At 32.0% G+C, this 24,106-nt stretch overlaps 1 protein-coding gene across 1 annotated transcript; it reads left to right on the top strand.

The window, feature by feature from the left end:
* Positions 1 to 53: 53 nt before the first annotated feature.
* On the top strand, positions 54 to 23,601 carry LOC139492237 (membrane-bound transcription factor site-2 protease-like). Its single transcript, XM_071280424.1, has 9 exons — positions 54 to 404; positions 2,323 to 2,592; positions 8,401 to 8,504; positions 9,815 to 10,061; positions 12,501 to 12,681; positions 13,204 to 13,298; positions 13,914 to 14,106; positions 18,933 to 19,008; positions 20,160 to 23,601. The coding sequence occupies exons 1-9, from the start codon at positions 330 to 332 to the stop codon at positions 20,377 to 20,379; spliced, it is 1,461 nt and encodes a 486-aa protein (XP_071136525.1). The 5' UTR covers positions 54 to 329; the 3' UTR covers positions 20,380 to 23,601.
* The last annotated feature ends 505 nt before the right edge of the window (positions 23,602 to 24,106 follow it).

Raw genomic sequence — 24,106 nt, 5'->3', positions numbered from 1 at the left:
TAAAACGAAATTAGAAGTACTTCCGTTTTCCTACAAAAATGAACCAATCGGATTAGAATACGTACTTTCATATTGATATCATTGCGGTTGATTTGATCACGCTGTATTTGTAGGAACTGTTAACAAAAACATTGCTAAAGAAATGATTTAGGGTCATGTTTTAGAATGAGGAAATTGAAATACAAGAGAAATTTCATTACCGTAGTTCTTGTTATGAACTGTAAAACAGTATGATGTGACCGGCAAATATGAAAAGAAACTTCTGATAGTATTGATCTGCATTGTTTATATTTGTTTGTGACTCATGGAGCACATGTCCATACACTGAGATGTTGCAAACAACATGGATTGCATTAGTTCTTGGCTTTTGGTCATCTCTTTACCTCCTTGATGCATTTTTGAAGGTATAATAAATTATACTCGCTAAGACACATTTTTTTCACTGCAAATAAGAATAAAATTGGTTAAGGGGTATCAGGTAGTCCAAATAATTATGATGTCTGGCAAGGCTATTTTTTTTTTTTCTGGGACGCCTTCTTACGAAGGAAGGCGTCCCAGAAAAAAATTAAAATAGCCTTGCCAGACTTTATTTGGACTAGGGTTTCTGGTCAATCTGTCCCCAAACTGATCTGGCCTCATGTTGATCCGGCCCAAAGTTGATAACACTGACTAAGAAATCAACTATATTCTGCTACACACTGAATAACATGTGTATGACACAGCTTGAGAAATTGAACCGATTCATCTATGCTTGAAAAAATTGTCAGTGGTTTTCGACCAAGTAACCTTTGAAACAGGATTTTGTCGTCATACATGCTTAATTCACAGTAAAGCTGCCTTGGAAAATTGTCACTTAAAATGTCCCACCAGACTTCTCGCTGTGCATTAGTACTTAGGACAATTGCAACAAGCGTGTACGTAAACATCTTTAAAATTCCTTGTACATATATCACATGTATTACTTGTTGTATTTGGTATTTCAGTTAGTAATTTAGTGATTAAAAAGGAATTTCTAATCTCATGATAGGAATTTGAGTGTTTCCAAAATTCCGTAATTGTCAGATGAGACAAGGTTAACAAGGAGAGCAGAAAAAAATTATGTGATTTCCTAGTGGAATAAAAGCTGATAATTTTGTATATGAAGTACATCTCTTAAAATTTCACTCCTAATGTCATACAATGCTTGGTGTATTCAAGATGTTGCTGATGACATTGAATCTAAATAAAAGAGATTTTTTTTTTATGGTCCGGCCATAGCGGAGGGGTCATTAAGTTTACCCCTTGTCCTTTTTTACATTATAATACGTCTGTACGTACATATGTCCCAAAATTGGTTTCCGTTCTCAAACTTTAGTTGGCCTCAACCAAATGTTATGAAACTTATACACAATGATTATTACCAAAAAAAACATAGATAGAGTTTGAAATTGAATGGTGTCATTTTTTCAGTTCAAGAGTTATACATAACCCTTTACAAATGGAAATATTGCTGAATTTTTCGTTTCTGTTCTCAAACTGTAACTGGTTTCTACAAAATGTTATGAAACTTATACACAATGCTCATTACTATATCATCACAAAACACAGATAGAATTTAAATTTGTATAGCTTCACTTAAGTTTTACAGTTCAAGAGTTTTACTCCTTTACACATGTTACAAAAAGGAAAAATTGCTGAATTTAGATTTAAAAAATATTCAACTTGTGACTGAACAACACTGATAATTAAAATGGATTTTAATGTGTTGTTTGGTCAGTTTATGAATATCTTTCTATATTTTTTTTATGTAGTACAATGTAGTATGCTCATTTATATTCAATAACAACAGCTTAAATTTGTTAAAGTTTATCAGTTTAAGTTTATTATAAGTATTTACAGCTGATTGCATTGAGTGTGTAGGTAAATGTAACACCTTTGGTTAGCTTGCTTGCTAGCTGAACCGTGAAGTCATTATTAGGTTAGGTAAACTGACCTCCTTAAGAGTAGACTAGTCTGACAGATAACCAATCATCTGTCTGTAGGACTAGACTACTTCGAAAGGAGGGTAGTATACCTTACCTTATAATGACTTCACGGTTCAGCAAACACGCAAGATATTCAAAGATCTTACCTTTATTTGCACACTCAATGCAATCGTCGTACTATACATGTACTAATAATATTTCTTGAAGAGAAAAAATGAATTTAAGATAAATATCAGATTTCTTGTGAAAAAAGCTGCTTTTCCATGTAAAAAACAATCTACACTGTATCTTAACACAGAAGTTTAATATTTATATAGAAATATAACAGCATTGTATGATAAAACTTTTCTGATTTCAGACACAGAAATGGTCAGGTCGTCAATACATAGAAAGATTAGACAAGACTGGATTGTCTGTTTCTATTTGCCAATTAAGATGGTATACAGCTTTGTTCAACAGGACATTTGTCAAGTTGGGACAATGGAGACCACATTTTCTGAGAGTGTGGTTTAACTGTGGAGTTGTTTTTGGACTGCTGGCAATGATTATGTCTATATTTTTGTTGACTTTATTGGTATTTAACACTTTCCGACAGCAACCAGTAGATCAGCAAGTTTTGACACCTGTTGTAAGTTGAAAATAAAGTTTATCAAAATATTTGACAGTTGAAATTCACAAATTCATTAAGGATGTATTCTTCTGACATTTCAGTCTGGATGAAATTTAATTTGGAATTATTTCCAAAACAAGTGATACATGTGGAAAATAACAATGACTTTTAAAAATGTTAAACTTAACTCTGAAAAAAATGATTCTTTCAAATTTTATTACCAATTAAGTCTGTCTTTTTAGCCAAAATAGGTGAGGGTTACAACTTCTACAAGAAATGATTTTAAAAGAAGCATGTACGTCCCATATCACTTTTTCTTTTCAAATTTCTTAGATATGTATTTCTTTAATCATTTATAACAAAGAAGCTGAAATAATATGTATTTTGTTCTTAAACACATGTAAGAGAAACATCACAAACTTATAAAATTGACAGCATGATAATTTGAAAAACCATTAAAATATGATAAATCTTTCTTATATTAACACCTACCTAAAGTTTTTTTTAAAGTAAAATTTATTCAGATTGGTCCACTTTATCTTTATTGAAAGTTTGAAAAAAAGTTTAATTTGAAAATGTGATTTTTTTCACGATAATAGCCCAAAAAAATGTTAAAATGATGAAAAATGGGAAAAACCTCAAAATTGGGTTCTTTCAAAGGGTCATAGCAAAAAAGAAGTGCACAACTATATGATTTTTTCTTTTCCTATTACTTTTTTACAATCATATAAACCCCAAAAAACAGGTTAAGAAAAAAAGTTTAATTCTAGAAATGTGTTGGGTGAACTTGGCTCCTCAGAGGTATACATTCTTAAATCAAAGGACTTTAATGGTCAACACAAAAAAAATGTTTTACATTATGTACATGTGTACAACAAAAGAATAATTTTAGTTCTGAACAAAGAACACTATCTTTTGCTTTATTTTACAACATTAAATATCACTTAATAAATTTCAAATCAGAAATTGCTGGAAAAAATAATGTGTCCATGTCAGTATGACAATATAATCAAATCCAAAATTCAGGACAATTTAACTGGCTATTCCCACCATTAAACAACTGAATTCAGAATCCCTGAAATAGATTTCCCCTCATCAATTTTGTTGTCCCCCATGTTAAGCATGGCTTGGGACATGGAAACACCGGGTGTCTGTCCATCAGGTCTGGTTGGCTCTCTAGTGTGTACAATAGGTGCCAGATATCATAGATTTGTATCTAAAATATCTTGGACAAGTTCGAAAATCAGTGTCGATCAATTATTTTTATACGACCGCAAATTTTGAAAAAATTTTCGTCGTATATTGCTATCACGTTGGCGTCGGCGTCGTCGTCGTCGTCGTCGTCGTCGTCGTCGTCCGGCGTCCGAATACTTTTAGTTTTCGCACTCTAACTTTAGTAAAAGTGAATGGAAATCTATGAAATTTTAACACAAGGTTTATGACCACAAAAGGAAGGTTGGTATTGATTTTGGGAGTTTTGGTCCCAACATTTTAGGAATTAGGGGCCAAAAAGGGCCCAAATAAGCATTTTCTTGGTTTTCGCACTATAACTTTAGTTTAAGTTAATAGAAATCTATGAAATTTTGACACAAGGTTTCTGACCACAAAAGAACGGTTGGGATTGATTTTGGGAGTTTTGGTCTCAACAGCTTAGGAATTAGGGGCCAAAAAAGGGCCCAAATAAGCATTATTCTTGGTTTTCGCACAATAACATTAGTTTAAGTAAATAGAAATCAATGAAATTTAAACACAATGTTAATGACTACAAAAGGAAGGTTGGTATTGATTTTGGGAGTTTAGGTCCCAACAGTTTAGGAATTAGGGACCAAAAAGGGACCCAAATAAGCATTTTTCTTGGTTTTCGCACCATAACCTTAGTATAAGTAAATAGAAATCTATGAAATTTAAACACAAGGTTTATGACCATAAAAGAAAGGTTGGGTTTGATTTTGGGAGTTTTGGTCCCAACATAATAAGGGGCCCAAAGGGTCCAAAATTAAACTTTTGTTTGATTTCATCAAAATTGAATAATTGGGGTTCTTTGATATGCTGAATCTAACTGTCATGACTGTGTATGTAGATTCTTAACTTTTGGTCCCGTTTTCAAATTGGTCTACATTAAGGTCCAAAGGGTCCAAAATTAAACTTAGTTTGATTTTGACAAAAAATGAATCAGTTAGGTTCTTTGATATGCTGAATCTAAAAATGTACTTAGATTCTTGATTATTGGCTCAGTTTTCAAGTTGGTCCAAATCGGGGTCCAAAATTAAACTTTGTTTGATTTCATCAAAAATTGAATAAATGGGGTTCTTTGATATACCAAATCTAACTGTGTATGTAGATTCTTCATTTTTGGTCCTGTTTTCAAATTGGTCTACACTAAAGTCCAAAGGGTCCAAAATTAAACTGAGTCTGATTTTAACAAAAATTGAAATCTTGAAGTTCTTTGATATGCTGAATCCAAAAATGTACTTAGATTTTTTATTATGGGCCCAGTTTTCAAGTTGGTCCAAATCAGGATCTAAAATTATTATATTAAGTATTGTGCAATAGCAAGTCTTTTCAATTGCACAGTATTGCGCAATGGCAAGAAATATCTAATTGCACAATATTGTGAAATATCAAATTTTTTTTAATTAGAGTTATCTTTCTTTGTCCAGAATCAACTTAAATCTTTGTTATATACAATATACTATGTATATTCACTTTTTACTACCAACTGATAAATTAAAATAATCTTTACCATTCAGTGATAACAAGCAGTTTTTTTACATCTTAATATTTTATGATGTATTTAAATGAGTAGTTATTGTTGCAAACTCCATTAAAAATTTAATTGAGATTAGTTTTGGAATAAGGGAAAGGGGGATGTGATTAAAAAAATTGGGTTCAATTTTTCTCATTTGAAATTTCATAAATAAAAAAGAAAATTTCTTCAAACATTTTTTTGAGAGGATTAATATTCAACAGCATAGTGAATTGCTCTAAGAGAAACAAAAATTTTAAGTTCATTAGAACACATTCATTCTGTGTCAGAAACCTATGCTGTGTCAACTATTTAATCACAATCCAAATTTAGAGCTGAATCCAGCTTGAATGTTGTGTCCATACTTGCCCTAACCGTTCAGGGTTCAACCTCTGCGGTCGTATAAAGCTACGCCCTGCGGAGCATCTGGTTAAAATATAAATTATATGAAGAATTGCATTGTCAGCATGTCTACAATTATTGGCTGATTCTTGATTTATATTACAGGTTAATATCATAAATGTTCTTGAAGAGTTAAAGATAAGTGCTGATCAATTGTTTTTAAAAGAAAATATTGATTTAATATATGAAAAATTGAAATGTTATTGCCCTTGTGTGTTCAATTCTTGACAGAACTTTATGAGACTTATATCATAGTTTTATACAATTTATCTGCAATGGATTTGAGACTTTCTAGAATAAGTTCTGTTCAAATCTTTTTATACAACCACAAAAATTAAAAAAAATTTGGTCGTATATTGGTATCCCGTCGTAGTCGTCAGCGTTGTCCGAAGATGGATGGTTTCCAGATAATTACTTAAGTATAAGTAAATAGAAATCAATAAAATATTACCACAATGTTTGTATCTACAAAAGGAAGGTTGGGTCGATTTTGGGGGTTATGGTCCCAATGGTTTAGAAATTAGGGGCCCAAAGGGGCCCAAAACAAGTATTTATCTAGTTTCAGGACAATAAGTTGTGTATAAGTATTTCAATTGCTCTGATATTGTACCACAATGTGCATACCATAAAGTAGTAGGTGATGATTTATTTTGAGGGTAATGGGGCAAACTGTCTAGGAATTAAGGGCCAAAAAGGGGCCAAAAACTAGCATTTTTGTAGTTTCGGGACAATTGCTTATGTATTACTGTATGGATCTCTCTGATATTGTTTCACAAGGTTCAATATAACGAAGGGAAGGATTTGATTTAGTTTTGGGTTAATATCCCTGAACATTTAGGAATAAGGGGCAAAAAAAAAGGTCCAAACAGAAGAATTTTTGTCGAGCCTGCAACTTTTGTTGCAGAAAGCTCGACATAGGGATAGTGATCCGGCGGCGGCGGCGGTGTTAGCTAACTTCTTAAAAGCTTTATATTTTAGAAGGTGGAAGACCTGGATGCTTCATACTTTGTATATAGATGCCTCATGTTACGAAGTTTCCGTCAGTCACATGTCCAATGTCCTTGACTTCATTTTCATGGTTCAGTGACCACTTGAAAAAAAAGTTAAGATTGTTTGTAATGTTGAATTCTCTCTTATTATAAGTAATAGGATAACTATATTTGATATGTGCGTACCTTGAAAGGTCCTCATGTCTGGCAGACAGTTTTCACTTGACCTCGACTACATTTCATGGATCAGTGAACAAGGATAAGTTTTGGTGGTCAAGTCCATATCTCAGATACTACAAGCAATAGGGCTAGTATATTCGGTGTATGGAAAGACTGTAAAGTGTACATGTCCAACTGGCAGGTGTCATCTGACCTTGACCTCATTTTCATGGTTCAGTGGTTATAGTTAAATTTTTGTGTTTTGGTCTGTTTTTCTCATACTATATGCAATAGGTCTACTATATTTGTTGTATGGAATGATTGTAAGGTGTACCTATCTAGCGGGCAGATGTCATGTGACCTTGACCTCATTTTGATGGTTCAGTGGTCAAAGTTAAGTTTTTGAGTTTTGGTCTTTTTATCTAATACTATATGCCATAGGTCATCTATATTTGGTGTATGGAAATATTTTATGATCTTTATGTCAGTCGCGCAGGTTTTATTTGACCGTGACCTCATTTTTCACGGTTCATTGCACAGTGTTAAGTTTTTGTGTTTTGGTCTATTTTTCTTAAACTATAAGTAATAGGTCAACTATATATGTTGTATAGAAGCATTGTTAGCTGTACATGTCTGCCTGGCATGGTTCATCTGACCTTGACCTCATTTTCAAGGTTTATTGGTCTTTGTTTAGTTATCTTGGTTAATGTTAAGTTTGTACTTAGGACTATCAACATAATATCAATGATTAGTATAGAAGGCGAGACATTTCAGCGTGTGCACTCTTGTTCTAGTTTACAGGCAATAACTTGGGTTTAAGTGTATGGATCTCTCTGAAATTATACTACAAGGTTTCTTACTACAAAGGAAAGGCTGGAATTGAGTTTTGGGGTTCTTGCTCCAGGTGGGGAGGGGGGTTCCTATAAGTGATGGTCAAAAAGGGGCCCAAATAAGCATTTTTGTAGCTTTCAGTTTTTTACTTGTGTTTCAGTGTATAAATCTTCCTGAAATTATATCACAAGTTTCCATACTACAAAATGGGGGGGGGGGGGGGGGGTTATTGGGGGTTATGGCCCAAATCATTTAGCAATTAGGAGCAAAAAAAAGGGGGGGAGGAAACAAGGGGTTTTCTGGTTAAAGGACAATTTAGAATTTAGACAATTTAAAAGCAGTGTAAGGGAGGTCATGCAATTAAAATTTAAAGAATACTGTTATATATGTTTTATTACTTGATTACCTCCCTTACACTGCTTGTTTTCAAAAGTTTCAAGAAGAAATCTTCAATTGCACAGTATTGTGCAATAGATTTGTTGGATCTTTGACCACATTTATTTTGTGACGAAAACCTATATTATGTCAAAATTTGATCACAATCCAAATTCAGACAGTATCAAGCTTGAATATTGTGACAAAATTTGCCCCTACTGTTAAGGCTTCGACCACTGCGGTTGTATAAAGCTGTGCCCTGCGGAGCACCTGGTTAGTATTGCATTTCATTAATGTATTTCAGTGAATTATTTTTGTTTTCAGATGCCAGGAATCAACTTACCGATCTCTCAAATGTCCTACTATCTGTTGACATTACTGGTTTGTGGAATCTTACATGAAGTAGGCCATGCTATTGCTGCTGTCAGGTAAGAAAGGGAGATCACTCATCATTAAATGTCCTACTATCTGTTGACATTACTGGTTTGTGGAATCTTACATGAAGTAGGCCATGCTATTGCTGCTGTCAGGTAAGGAAGGGAGATCACTCATCATTAAATGTCCTACTATCTGTTGACATTACTGGTTTGTGGAATCTTACATGAAGTAGGCCATGCTATTGCTGCTGTCCGGTAAGGAAGGGAGATCACTCATCATTAAATTTCCTACTATCTGTTGACATTACTGGTTTGTGGAATCTTACATGAAGTAGGCCATGCTATTGCTGCTGTCAGGTAAGGAAGGGAGATCACTCATAAATGTCCAACTACATGTATCTGTTGACATTACTGGTTTGTGGAATCCTACATGAAGTAGGCCATGCTATTGCTGCTGTCAGGTAAGAAAGGGAGATCACTCATCAAAAGTCATCATTAATACAGCAGTGAAAATCTACATCAAGGATATGCAAACCTTTGAAGTGTTTAGATTTCAACAAAATTACAAATTATTTCTGGTGTTAAATCTTTAAAAAAAGATATGGCTAAAATTATTAACAAAACCATTAGAATTTTGAGAAGAACATTACTGTTACATAAAATAAGATTTCTACAGGATTCTAGTGGATTTGAATGAAATTTTAAACTTATTTTTGTTGCATTGCTATTTCATACTGATCATGATTAAACTATTCAGTGTATCTTGGCAACCCATCAATCATTTGCATTATCAGTATTTATAATTTCTGTAAGTGACATAAAAATGTGCAAGCAGAGTCTTTGCTGACATGTAAGATTAACAGGTTTGAAGTGAATACTAACTATTTTATTTAGATATCTTCAAAGTTTGGAACCAAGGGAGGTGGGTTATACAGGTTCACCTCTGCTTCACCATTCCTTTGTCCGTCTACCTGTTAACATATTTCTTTTCTATTCTTCTCAAGATCTACTGTTTTAATATAAAAACTCATGTATTTTTAAAATGTTATGTTATGTTATATATGAAATTTAGATCACGTTTTCAACAATTACAATTCAAAGCTTCTCTATGAATTAAACATTCTTCTGGTTATTCATTATTATGTGATATGTTTCTCTTCCTTTTATGTTTGACTACGGCTTTTGTAAAAAAAAATAGAACTTCTTGATATATGTGGAGCTCACAGTCCATCTCGTTTTCTACATTAAAAAACAAAATAGGAGGAAACAAAAACAGTATTTCTAAATGAACCATCTAGCTTTCTAATGATGATCATGTTTACTATGGTATCATAAATTATATTTTATATCCTTTTTTTCAGGGAACAAGTACGAGTAAATGGTTTTGGTTTGTTTATATTTATTTTATACCCAGGAGCGTATGTGGATTTATCAACAGAGCACTTACAAGCAGTCTCCCCACTACGTCAGTTGAGAATTTACTGTGCTGGAGTGTGGCATAATTTTGTAATTGTTGTATTAGCATTATGTGTGCTGTTGATACTACCTTTACTACTGGCTCCATTCTACGGTACTGGAGAGTCTGTCGTTATAACTCAGGTCACAGAGGTATACGGTAGTATTCTTATTATAGTATTTTTATTATAGTATTTTTATACGACCGCAAAAATTGAAAACTTTTTGGTCGTATATTGGTATGACGTTGGCGTCGTCGTCCGAATACTTTTAGTTTTCGCACTCTAACTTTAGTAAAAGTGAATAGAAATCTATGAAATTTTAACACAAGGTTTATGACCACAAAAGGAAGGTTGGGATTGATTTTGGAAGTTTTGGTCCCAACATTTTAGGAATAAGGGGCCAAAAAGGGCCTAAATAAACATTTTCTTGGTTTTCGCACTATAACTTTAGTATAAGTAAATAGAAATCTATGAAATTTTGACACAAGGTTTATGACCACAAAAGGAAGGTTGGGATTGATTTTGGGAGTTTTCGTTCAAACAGTATAGGAATTAGGGGCCAAAAAAGGACCCAAATAAGCATTATTCTTGGTTTTTCGCACTATAACTTTAGTATAAGTAAATAGAAATCAATGAAATTTAAACACAAGGTTTATGACCACAAAAGGAAGGTTGGGATTGATTTTATGAGTTAATGTCTGAACAGTTTAGGAATTAGGGGCCAAAAAGGGGCCCAAGTAAGCATTATTCTTGGTTTTCGCACCATAACTTTAGTATAAGTAAATAGAAATCTATGAAATTTAAACACAAGGTTTATGACCACTAACGGAAGATTGGGTTTGATTTTTGGAGTTTTGGTCCCAACAGTTTAGGAATAAGGCGCCCAAAGGGTCCAAAATTGAACTTTGTTTGATTTCATCAAAAATTGAATAATTGGGGTTCTTTGATATGCCGAATCTAACTGTGTATGTAGATACTTATTTTTTGGTCCCATTTTCAAATTGGTCTACATTAAGGTCCAAAGGGTCCAAAATTAAACTTAGTTTGATTTTAACAAAAATTGAATCCTTGGGGTTCTTTGATATGCCGAATCTAAAAATGTACTTAGATTTTTTTATTATTGGCCTTGTTTTCAAGTTGGTCCAAATCAGGGTCCAAAATTAAATTTTGTTTGATTTCATCAAAAATTGAATAATTGGCGTTCTTTGATATGCCAAATCTAACTGTGTATGTAGATTCTTACTTTTTAGTCCCGTTTTCAAATTGGTCTACATTAAAGTCCTAAGGGTCCAAAATTAAACTAAGTTTGATTTTAACAAAAATTGAATTCTTGGGCTTTTTTGATATGCTGAATCTAAACATGCACATGCACAGTATTCAGCAATAGCAAGAAATCTTCAATTGCACAGTATTGTGCAATAGCAAGAAATTTTCAATTGCACAGTATTGCGCAATAGCATGAAATCTTCAATTGCACAGTATTGTGCAATAGCAAATATTTTCAATTGCACAGTATTGCGCAATAGCAAGAAATATCTAATTGCACAATATTGTGCAATAGCAAGAGTTTTCAATAGATTGGAGTTATCTTTCTTTGTCCAGAATAGTAGTTGAATCAACTTAAATCATTGTTTTATACAATATACAATGTATATTCACTTTTACTACCAACTGTGTCCGAAACCTTTGCTGTGTCAACTATTTAATCACAATCCAAATTTAGAGCTGAATCCAGCTTGAATGTTGTGTCCATACTTGCCCGAACTGTTCAGGGTTCAACCTCTGCGGTCGATAAAGCTGTGCCCTGCGGAGCATCTGGTTATTATAGTATTGCACAAGTTAAGTATGTTTACTGACCCTAACTGTACTGCTGTCGCCATATATTATAAATCATGACACAGATGTATAGTATTGTCAGGATAGATTACTATCAAGTTGGGGTCACATTGAAACTTGGTACACATGTACATTATGCTGTGAACTTTTTAAATCATATATCAAAAAAAAGTATTAACGAACTACAAGAAAAATTTAAAAAGGGGAAGTCCATCATAAATAAAAACAACACTTTATATATTTTATGCTTTCTTAAACAAATTCAAACCTTCAATTATATCAATCAAGAGAACAAATAGACAACCACTTGGATGTTCCTGACTTGTAATAGGAATTTGCTGAAGGAAATAAGTTACAGCGGGTCTAATATAGCTAGTTAAACTACCCGCTTTTGTAACAATTGTTTATACATGTTTTAGTTCCATTATATTAACAAATTGGACGATCAACCCAAACAGACATGAGGGAGTTTGCACTGATTTTATTGTTCAATGAACATAGAAATATAGATTAAAGTTTTGGTCAAGGTAGTTAACCATCACGTTGTGTCACATTAACTTGAATCTTGTTCATTATGTTCTAAATACAGCTTATTAAAGGTTTTTACACCAATCTCACTGAACAAGCGGGCATAAGTGTCCTATGGACTGATATTTTTATTATATTAAGTATTGGTGTTGTGTCACATGTTTGGAAAAGAGAGGCAGCAAGTTTTGATAATTCTCTAATTATTTTAATTTTTTTTTTATTGTAGAACTCAGCAGTATCTGGACCAAGAGGTCTTGCAGTTGGAGAAGCAATAACCAGTTTAAGTGATTGTCGTGTCACTAGTCTTGATGACTGGAGTACATGCATTTCTGTCAGTATGAAAGAACCAACTATGGGACATTGTATGGCTTTGAATTTAATTAAAGATTTGGATGCATCCCCTAAAAGTAAATATATCTACATTTAGGTTGAAATAATCACCTATATTGTTGTTGTGAATATATACTGTGGATTCATTTTTTTTCGTGGGTATCAATTGTCGTGGATTGCTGAAAACGTGGTTTCGCAATTCTCTGTATACAAAGCCTATTTAAAATATGTTATTCCATGAACATTTGAATTTGTGGTTCACCGGTACCCACGAAACCCTCGACGAATTAGTAAAGTGCAATATGTTCTGTTTCTCATACCAAAAAAACAAATATTTATAAGTTTATTACAAGGTGACTTTCAGCATTTGTTGTTTTTATTAGTATTTATAGCTTTTTTCTTATGGATTGATGATTTAGGAGAATCCTGAATGTCTCTGTATAGAACCAGTTATGCTTGTAATTATATCTGTACTTTGTCACAGATATATGAATATACCTTTTATCAAGGAAACTTAGAAATCTGTAATAAAATAGCTGATCAGACTTATTTGTGTATTAACTTTTCTGCTAATTTAAATGTTGTTTTTTTCCCTCCAGACTGGACTCGAACAGAAAAATCTATCGACTGTTGTAATAGGAGTAGTAGTACACACCTGTGTTTCAATTATCATACAAAGACTGCTCCCCATGATGTAAGTTAGTCATTTACACACCTGTGTTTCAATTATCATACAAAGACTGCTCCCCATGATGTAAGTTAGTCATTTACACACCTGTGTTTCAATTATCATACAAAGACTGCTCCCCATGATGTAAGTTAGTCATTTACACACCTGTGTTTCAATTATCATACAAAGACTGCTCCCAATGATCAAAGTTAGTCATTTATTTTAAGGCATTTTTATATGCCTATTGTTAAACTAGAAGTTGTAGGGTTATAAAAATCTCATGTTTGGTCAAAAGACATGGAAATGATTGATATGGAAACAAGCCATTAAATCTGTTTTTTAAATGTTATAAAACTTTTTTTTTTAAATAACTTAAATTTTACAATGTCAAGGTGATAAGATATAGATCTGTTGATTTCCTAAAACCAGGGGAAAAGAATAACTTTGGGTTCATTTTTATACATATATTTGTGTCATAACATTACCTTACATACACATACAAAGACCTTACAAAATAGTTTCCAGATTCACAGATTTGTTTTCTCTAAAAGGTATGTGGCAGATTTGGTTGTGCAAAGTGGAATATTGTTTCTTTTACTTAATGATGATACCTTTAAGAGAATAAATTGTTATTTTCAGAAATTTGCTTGTTTGCCAGCAAGAGCTATAACTGAGAGACCCATGTGTAAATTACAAAGTGATTGTTATATACCAAAGGGTGATGTTTGTGTATATCCTGCCTTAGATAATGAAACCAAATTACTTCAAGTTTACCATGGACGTAAACCACCATTGCTGTTTCTGGGTCATCCACTTGACCTGCATTACTCTGGTAAGTCAGGAATGTTTAATTTAAATATTGATAGATTTAAATAAAAAATACTAACTTGTGATATAAATGTAAACATTCCAGTAGATTGAAAGTTATCTTTCCATTTTCTGTAAACTCTTTAACATTGTAATGAGTCCAGTTCAATTGAGTTACAAAATCAGTACTTTCTTTGTCGTTTAATGGTTTATCAGAAGTTTTCCCTTGAAGTTTGATCCTTATAAATAAGGCTACTGTACCAAGAGAGGACTAGAGTGCTGCTGAATAAAAACTAAAGGTAACAAGTTGAAGATACTGAATTATTAGTAGGGAATCAAAAATTGTGACTTAAATGAAAACAAGGGAGACAAATCAAAAGAATCAAGTTCAGGGCTACAATAAAACAAACAGAAAGATGTATTACCTTAAGCATGTTAAGGGCAATGCTCTGAACAAATTAAAATGCTGGTAGTGATATTAAGGGAACTAGAAGGGAAAGAATATGCATCACACCTTAAATTATTGGTCAAAATCTCTAAAGGGACTAAATATTGAAAAAGTCAAATTTTTTTTTAAAATACGATCAAGATATAAAGTTCTATTTAAAAGTGGTGAAACTCTTAAATATAGGCCATTCTAATGAAATTTAAATAGAAAAAGCATATTCTTTTTATACGACCGCAAAATTTGAAAAATTTTTCGTCGTATATTGCTATCACGTCTGCGTCGTCGTCGGCGGCGTCGTCGTCGGCGGCGTCCGGCGTCCGAATACTTTTAGTTTTCGCACTCTAACTTTAGTAAAAGTGAATGGAAATCTATGAAATTTTAACACAAGGTTTATGACCACAAAAGGAAGGTTGGTATTGATTTTGGGAGTTTTGGTCCCAACATATTAGGAATTAGGGGCCAAAAAGGGCCCAAATAAGCATTTTCTTGGTTTTCGCACTATAACTTTAGTTTAAGTTAATAGAAATCTATGAAATTTTGACACAAGGTTTATGACCACAAAAGAACGGTTGGGATTGATTTTGGGAGTTTAGGTTTCAACAGTTTAGGAATTAGGGGCCAAAAAAGGGCCCAAATAAGCATTATTCTTGGTTTTCGCACAATAACTTTAGTTTAAGTAAATAGAAATCAATGAAATTTAAACACAATGTTAATGACTACAAAAGGAAGGTTGGTATTGATTTTGGGAGTTTAGGTCCCAACAGTTTAGGAATTAGGGGCCAAAAAGGGACCCAAATAAGCATTTTTCTTGGTTTTCGCACCATAACGTTAGTATAAGTGAATAGAAATCTATGAAATTTAAACACAAGGTTTATGACCATAAAAGGAAGGTTGGTATTGATTTTGGGAGTTTTGGTCCAAACAGAATAAGGGGCCCAAAGGGTCCAAAATTAAACTTTGTTTGATTTCATCAAAATTGAATAATTGGGGTTCTTTGATATGCCGAATCTAACTGCCATGACTGTGTATGTAGATTCTTAACTTTTGGTCCCGTTTTCAAATTGGTCTACATTAAGGTCCAAAGGGTCCAAAATTAAACTTAGTTTGATTTTGACAAAAAATGAATCAGTTAGGTTCTTTGATATGCTGAATCTAAAAATGTACTTAGATTCTTGATTATTGGCCCAGTTTTCAAGTTGGTCCAAATCGGGGTCCAAAATTAAACTTTGTTTGATTTCATCAAAAATTGAATAAATGGGGTTCTTTGATATACCAAATCTAACTGTGTATGTAGATTCTTCATTTTTGGTCCTGTTTTCAAATTGGTCTACACTAAAGTCCAAAGGGTCCAAAATTAAACTTAGTCTGATTTCAACAAAAATTGAAATCTTGGGGTTCTTTGATATGCTGAATCCAAAAATGTACTTAGATTTTTATACGACCGCAAAATTTGAAAAATTTTTCGTCGTATATTGCTATCACGTTGGCGTCGGCGTCGGCGTCGGCGTCGGCGTCGGCGTCGTCGTCGTCGTCCGGCGTCCGAATACTTTTAGTTTTCGCACTCTAACTTTAGTAAAAGTGAATGGAAATCTATGAAATTTTAACACAAGGTTTATGACCACAAAAGGAAGGTTGGTATTGATTTTGGGAGTTTTGGTCCCAACATTTTAGGAATTAGGGGCCAAAAAGGGCCCAAATAAGCATTTTCTTGGTTTTCGCACTATAACTTTAGTTTAAGTTAATAGAAATCTATGAAATTTTGACACAAGGTTTATGACCACAAAAGAACGGTTGGGATTGATTTTGGGAGTTTAGGTTTCAACAGTTTAGGAATTAGGGGCCAAAAAAGGGCCCAAATAAGCATTATTCTTGGTTTTCGCACAATAACTTTAGTTTAAGTAAATAGAAATCAATGAAATTTAAACACAATGTTAATGACTACAAAAGGAAGGTTGGTATTGATTTTGGGAGTTAAGGTCCCAACAGTTTAGGAATTAGGGGCCAAAAAGGGACCCAAATAAGCATTTTTCTTGGTTTTCGCACCATAACGTTAGTATAAGTCAATAGAAATCTATGAAATTTAAACACAAGGTTTATGACCTTAAAAGGAAGGTTGTTATTGATTTTGGGAGTTTTGGTCCCAACAGAATAAGGGGCCCAAAGGGTCCAAAATTAAACTTTGTTTGATTTCATCAAAATTGAATAATTGGGGTTCTTTGATATGCCGAATCTAACTGTCATGACTGTGTATGTAGATTCTTAACTTTTGGTCCCGTTTTCAAATTGGTCTACATTAAGGTCCAAAGGGTCCAAAATTAAACTTAGTTTGATTTTGACAAAAAATGAATCAGTTAGGTTCTTTGATCAGAGATGGGTCTGATTACTTTCAATGTAATTGATTAAATTACAATTACTTTGTCATTTGTACGATTAAATTAAATTAATGATTACATCATTTCTGAAAGTATCTGATTAAATTAATGATTACATTGGCAAAGTAATCATGATTACATCTGATTACAATGAATTTAAAAACAAAACATTTTGAATGATGTGGATGAATAAACTTTTAATATAACTATAGCATTTTTGAGAACGTATTTTATTTGGTTCAATAATAAAAAATGTTAACTTCAAATTAAACGTCATCTATTTAAATAAACACCAAATTTCACTACATATATATACATTACACTTTATCACCAATGTTCTCTAAATTATTTTGAATTAAATTTAATAAAGATATATCATAATCAAGAGTTTTTTTGTTTGTCTTCTGACCTCTTTCATAATTTATGTGTATTCCAAGTTGCAGTTTATGGAAGTTTAGATTAATATGAAGATCATTATAAAACGATGAATATACATGTATGTACAATATCTTTTACCAAGATAAAAGGTATATAATTGTATTATATGTCTCTGCTTAGGCTAATGATGACTTTTCAATACTGTAACAGTTTATTTTTTACTGAAGTAGACAAGCTTAAAGTAACCAAACCATTTTAGTATGTTAAAAATTTATCAAATATGAACAAAGGTTCATTTAATGACCAAAAACACAATATTAGATATTTTTCATTGTAATCAGAAGTAATCAAAAAGTAATCATGATTACATGGTATTTTGAAAAGTAATTGATTAAATTAAATTACATGTAATCAGATTTTTGGCTGATTAATGATTACACTGATTACTTGAAAAATTGTAATCAATTACAGCTGATTAACGATTACAATTACAATTACCCCAAGTCTGTCTTTGATATGCTGAATTTAATAATGTACTTAGATTCTTGATTATTGGCCCAGTTTTCAAGTTGGTCCAAATCGGGGTCCAAAATTAAACTTTGTTTGATTTCATCAAAAATTTAATAAATGGGGTTCTTTGATATACCAAATCTAACTGTGTATGTAGATTCTTCATTTTTGGTCCTGTTTTCAAATTGGTCTACACTAAAGTCCAAAGGGTCCAAAATTAAACTTAGTCTGATTTCAACAAAAATTGAAATCTTGGGGTTCTTTGATATGCTGAATCCAAAAATGTACTTAGATTTTTTATTATGGGCCCAGTTTTCAAGTTGGTCCAAATCAGGATCTAAAATTATTATATTAAGTATTGTGCAATAGCAAGTCTTTTCAATTGCACAGTATTGCGCAATGGCAAGAAATCTCTAATTGCACAATATTGTGAAATAGCAAATTTTTTTTTAATTAGAGTTATCTTTCTTTGTCCAGAATAGTAAGCAAGAAATATCTAATTGCAAAATATTGTGCAATAGCAATATTTTTTTTTAATTGGAGTTATCTTTCTTTGTCCAGAATCAACTTAAATCTTTGTTATATACAATATACAATGTATATTCACTTTTTACTACCAACTGATAAATTAAAATAATCTTTACCATTCACTGATAACAAGCAGTTTTTTTACATCTTAATATTTTATGATGTATTTAAATGAGTAGTTATTGTTGCAAACTCCATTAGAAATTTTAATTGAGATTAGTTTTGGAATAAGGGAAAGGGGGATGTGATTAAAAAAATTGGGATCAATTTTTCTCATTTGAAATTTCATAAATAAAAAAGAAAATTTCTTCAAACATTTTTTTGAGAGGATTAATATTCAACATCATAGTGAATTGCTCTAAGAGAAAACAAAAATTTTAAGTTCATTAGAACACATTCATTCTGTGTCAGAAACCTATGCTGTGTCAACTATTTAATCACAATCCAAATTTAGAGCTGAATCCAGCTTGAATGTTGTGTCCATACTTGCCCCAACCGTTCAGGGTTCAACCTCTGCGGTCGTATAAAGCTACGCCCTGCGGAGCATCTGGTTTACATATTGATGAATACTCTTTTAGTTCTAATTATAATTGTACTATTTTTTTTCTTTGACAGTTGTACTGAGTAATTATGTACCAAAAAGTTTTGCTATTCCATTGAATCTACCATATGTTGTAGAAACTTTCAGCAAGTATCCTTTCTACTGATTACAATTTTGTTTTCACGGTCAGGATAAGTATACCGATTTTGAATGTTTGCAATACATTGTATTTGTTTTATACATAGATCATCATAAATCAGAACTGTACACTACAAATGTTATTGAGATAATGATGAAAATGATAGTTTTTGAGTAAGCAGTGATTATTATACAATAAGATGTGGTAACATTTTATTCAATGAAACCATTATCCCCAGAGTCAAAATGATATGGATATGATTACTTATAGGTTTCCCTCTAGCCTTCAACAATGATCAAAACCAATATGGAAAAATCAATATGGTATAGTCAACTATAAAAGGCAGATACAACAACATTTGGAAATTATTTTAACAACAGAAACAACATCCAGATTTATGACATAACAATAAATGAAAAATAAATATGAGTGTTATACATGTTATATATGTTATACATGTTATATATGTTAAATATATAAATTCATAACATATTTTTTACAAAAAAATATGCATATGCAATAGCCACAGATTTGCCCCAGCTATATTTCTAAACTGGGATCAGTAACCAGTTAATGATGACATCATGAGCATTCCCAACAACAGCAGAGGAGGAAGAGGCTTGTTTTTATTAAAATGACAGCCGAATGTGTTAAAAAAGTAACTTGTTTATCTCCCTTTAACTGTGTTTACTAAAACGAATTTTATTTTTGCCAATGAGAAAACTATCCACCAGAGAGAACAGGACAAGGATGCTAACAACTATAGCCCACTGTTTACATCTGTTTTTTAATGTTAATTGATGTAGGAAACATTTCATCCTATTTTTTTCAGCATCTTAAAATCATCTAGATACCCAATTCTCTATGAAAAATATTTGCTTAACAAATTGCTGTTGCATTTCCCCCAAGAACTACACACCATTGCACCTTTATATTTAGTGCCTAATTTGATATTATTACCCAAGTTAAACGGTATCCTTACTTAATTCCTGGTTAATGTTTCTACATTGATTTGTATATGTATTTCCTTTCTCTCAAAAGTCAGAGTAATGATAGAAATTAGTAAGCAGAAGCTCACACTATATGACCTATAATGAATTGTTGTAAGAAATGGTATTTAGAATAAACAGTGTGTCCTGTATGATCCTTAACTCAGTACCAGATATTTAATATCTCTCTCAGGAGCATTAATAATACTGAATGTTGTACCCTGTTATGCTTTAGATGGACAGTGGATATGCCATGGGTTTATAGAGATAGCTCTAAGGTCTACTATATCAGACAGAGAAACAAGAGGACTTATTTATACTGTGATAATCCTATATGGAACATGTTTGTTATTTATAAATGTAGTCATAGCAATGTGGGCGTTGTTTTCATAGCATTAATTGTCTATTTCATCCAAGAAACTTGATGCGTTATAAATTATTGTATCCACACTATAGAAGTGTGCTATATTAAATTCACCTTGTCAATCTGTCTGTTCGTCAGTCCGTCCAACAAATCTTTTCATCACACATTTCTCTTGCAATACCGAAGAGAAAGTCTATATACTTGGTCAGAAGCTTGGTACTGCTGAACAGAACAACTTCTTATTTAGTCAATGTCTTATAATTATTGATTTTTAATGAGCATTTTTCTGTACGGTATATGAATTAAGAACATATGATACATGAATATATAGGATACAGATACTGTTATTACATGAGGGGGAGGACAGGGGTAAGGAAGACAGGGAGAAAGGGGGTGGGAGAAAGGAGAAAGGGGTAGGAGAAAGGAGAGGAAGGCTGGGAGAAAGGAGAAAAAATAAAATATCTCTCCTTTTAAAAAATGATCTAATATTTCAAGAAAAAATATCTCAAAAGGTGATGTTTTATTCTAATGGGAGAAAGGAGAACAGGGGTAGGAGAAAGGAGAAGAGGGGTGGGAGAAGGGAGAAGGGTACCCCCTGTCCTCCCCCTCTTACATGGACTGACATTTTTGAGATATGGCAGTTTTTGTTAAAATGATATTTCCTGTGAAGAAAAATATTTCCATGTAATTTCCCATTTTTTAACAGCTGTGGTCTCACTTTTTTCATGTATAAAAATCTTAGGAATCTGTTTTATTTGAAATTAAAAGCTGAAACTTTTATTAACTCATCAGAGACTAGAAATTTAACCACTTTGTGGCATCTTTGTCTTTTGTTTGACATTCATCTTGTTTGAAATGGACAATTATCGATACATTTTCAACAAACTACAAACCCTCCAATTGTTTTAAATCACTGAATCAATACTTCCTACTTAAGTTTAGAGTTTAATGAACTGAAATAATGTGTTTAATGTTGTTGACCTGGAAATTACTTTGTTTAAATATAATATATATCTCCCTATATATAGCTAGTGTTAATCCCTTAAATAAAAAAATCCATAGATTATCTCATCTAAAACATACATGTACATGTTTTGCATGTCAAGACTAAGATCAATTTAGAGGGCTTCTGTTAGCCATGACAACATTTTCTTTAATATGCACTTGTATTCACATCCACAGTATTCATCTTAATAATGTGTGGAAGAATTCAATCCTAGCCTAAAACATTAGTCAATAAAGATGTGAAGGTATGGAAGATTTAGGTATGATGAACATTGTGATATAGAATAGAAAATTACATGGATAGAGAGAGTAAGTTAAAGTGTATAAGTGAGGGGCACACATGTGTGAAATAAGTGTAGATGTGGTTTGTGTGTTCTTCATTTTGTTTAATGTGCAGAATGATATCATTATGACTTTTAAAAATTAAATAGCAAAATGAATTGTTTACATATGTTTAAATGTTTAATATGAAACATCATTATTAAACATCATCAAGCATGCATGTTATTGTATAACTTTTTCATAATATACATTTCAGTGTTATTCTAATTATTTCTCAGACAAAAAGAATTAAAAATTACAGTATAAAATACATAATAAAGGACATTGTATTTAAAACATGATACTTAGTCTTTTATTGATAGGAATAAAAAGTCTGTACAAATAATTTTATAATTATTATCATTATGCTACAAATATAATATATTTATATCTAAACTTTAGGCACCCAGCCAGAGGAATGTAATATATTGTTAATAACTTTAATGAATTTATACGCTTTTAAACAAAGCTGAGAAGCTGGCTCAAATTTTAGGGGTAAATGGTCCGAGTACACAGTTATTTCGTAGTGCATTTCTTTTAGACAATAAATGAAAATTTAAAAAATCCCACCTGCGCTTTCTCAATAATATTTTTACAGTGTGTTGTACTACTTTGGGGACAATTTATATATAAAATTATAGAAAACTTCATCAGCTCTAACTCAAAATATGGACAATTTTATGTTAAGGGGGTCTTGAAATCTTTTGACAGCTTCCGAAGTGCTAATTTTTTACCTTTTTCAGCTGGACCTTATCACTACTTTACATAAATATTTATGACCCAATTTTTTTTACAGTGTCATTTCACCCCCAACTTGCTATATGAGGCATAAAACATAGAGAAATAAATTTGGAAGGGGTATAACAAAAATTGGCAAGTAACATGTCCACACTAAGGACTATATTCGTGGACAACGAAAATCAAAGGACGATAACTGTGTACTCGGACCAAATAATGCACAATCAGTAATTTGCATGAATTTGCGGATATTCATTCATTTCATCTTTGTCAGATCTATCTATCTATCAAATGTCTGTTGTTGTATTAGGCTAACTTCATTAGATTTTTGTTTCGATCCTTCATTGGCTGTTTTTATGTATTCTTTTACTTTTATACTTGTAAATGTTTATGAGATATGTTTATTGTTCATTTTATTTCATCATATATTAATGAAACTGTTGGATATTTTCTTTGCTGGTTCAATGAGGTTTTACCTTTTTGTTTTAAAATGTGTACCGTAGTTCAAATTCATTTTGAAACCGGAACTTTGAAAAAGTGTATTAGTATCAAGTATACTTATAAAGTAAGATATTTTATTGTTAACTTTTACATATAATACATTTGCCTCTTTTTCATTTGTTTCCCTTTTCTAAAAGATTAGTTGTCTATATAACACATGGATCACTATTAATTTTGAATTGCTGTTAAATCTCTCTTCAACTTCTCTGAAGCTACTCTACTGATACTATTTTAAGTCAGATCTTTAACCGGGTGTGCAGTATTTATCATTGATTAAGGTTGTATGCAAATCCTCATTAACCTCTTATGTTACTTATATCATTGGAAGGTTTTACAGAATGGAAAGAACTTTAGGAGTTTGCTTAGCATAAACATTTACTCTTCAATTATTTGCACTGAAATATACAGTTTAATGAAAAACTAGGGGAGATAACTCATGTTCTACGGAAGGATCATGTTTTAAGTTATGGAGGGAAAAAATATTGTGGGTTGCTTTATATAATGCTATATTGAGATTAACATTTGAAGTACAAGATACACTGTCCAATTAGATATTTCAATGAATTGTAAAAAATAAATTAGTTATAAAAAGTAGTTGCAGTATGATAGTATATATTTTGAATGTGTGTTAGAATTAATGAAATTATGGGACCAGAAATTTGGAACAAATAAAAAACATATCGCTATTTTGTTATTTTCTTTATGATCACAAATACATATATCTACTAAATACAATTATCAACTGTTTGACAAAAAAGTTTCAGAATTTTCAGGATTAATTGTCTTTATATTCTCTTTTCCATACTGACATTTTGAATATGGATCTGTGTCACATTGACATTGACATTAGTAATACATTGACATTGACAATAGTAATACAATGAAACCCTGTAAACACAAATCCTTATTTTGTGGCTGATATTGGTATCACATCCTGGTCGTCAGTGTCGTTCGAAGACGGATGGTTTCAGGATAATAACTTTAGTACAAATGTATAAGTAAACAGAAATCAATAAAATTTTAACACAATGTTTATAACCACAAAAGGAAGCTTGGGATTGATTTTGAGGATTATGGTCCCTAAGGTTTGGGAATTAGGGGCCCAAAGGACCCAAAAACAGAATTTATCTAGTGTCAGAACAATAAGTTGTGTAAAAGTATTTCAATTGTTCTGAAATTGTACCACAATGC

Source organism: Mytilus edulis, chromosome 10 (genome assembly GCF_963676685.1).
Source record: "Mytilus edulis chromosome 10, xbMytEdul2.2, whole genome shotgun sequence".
Lineage (NCBI taxonomy): Eukaryota > Metazoa > Mollusca > Bivalvia > Mytilida > Mytilidae > Mytilus > Mytilus edulis.
This window is presented reverse-complemented; position numbering and strand designations above follow the sequence as displayed.

What these genes read in the sequence shown, in the direction of transcription:
- LOC139492237 (XM_071280424.1), top strand. Translation starts at nt 330, where the DNA reads ATGTTGCAAACAACATGGATTGCATTAGTTCTTGGCTTTTGGTCATCT. An exon ending in CATGCTATTGCTGCTGTCAG is followed by an intron (nt 8,505 to 9,814) that starts GTAAGAAAGGGA and finishes CCTTTTTTTCAG; the next exon opens with GGAACAAGTACGAGTAAATG. An exon ending in TTATAACTCAGGTCACAGAG is followed by an intron (nt 10,062 to 12,500) that starts GTATACGGTAGT and finishes TTTTTATTGTAG; the next exon opens with AACTCAGCAGTATCTGGACC.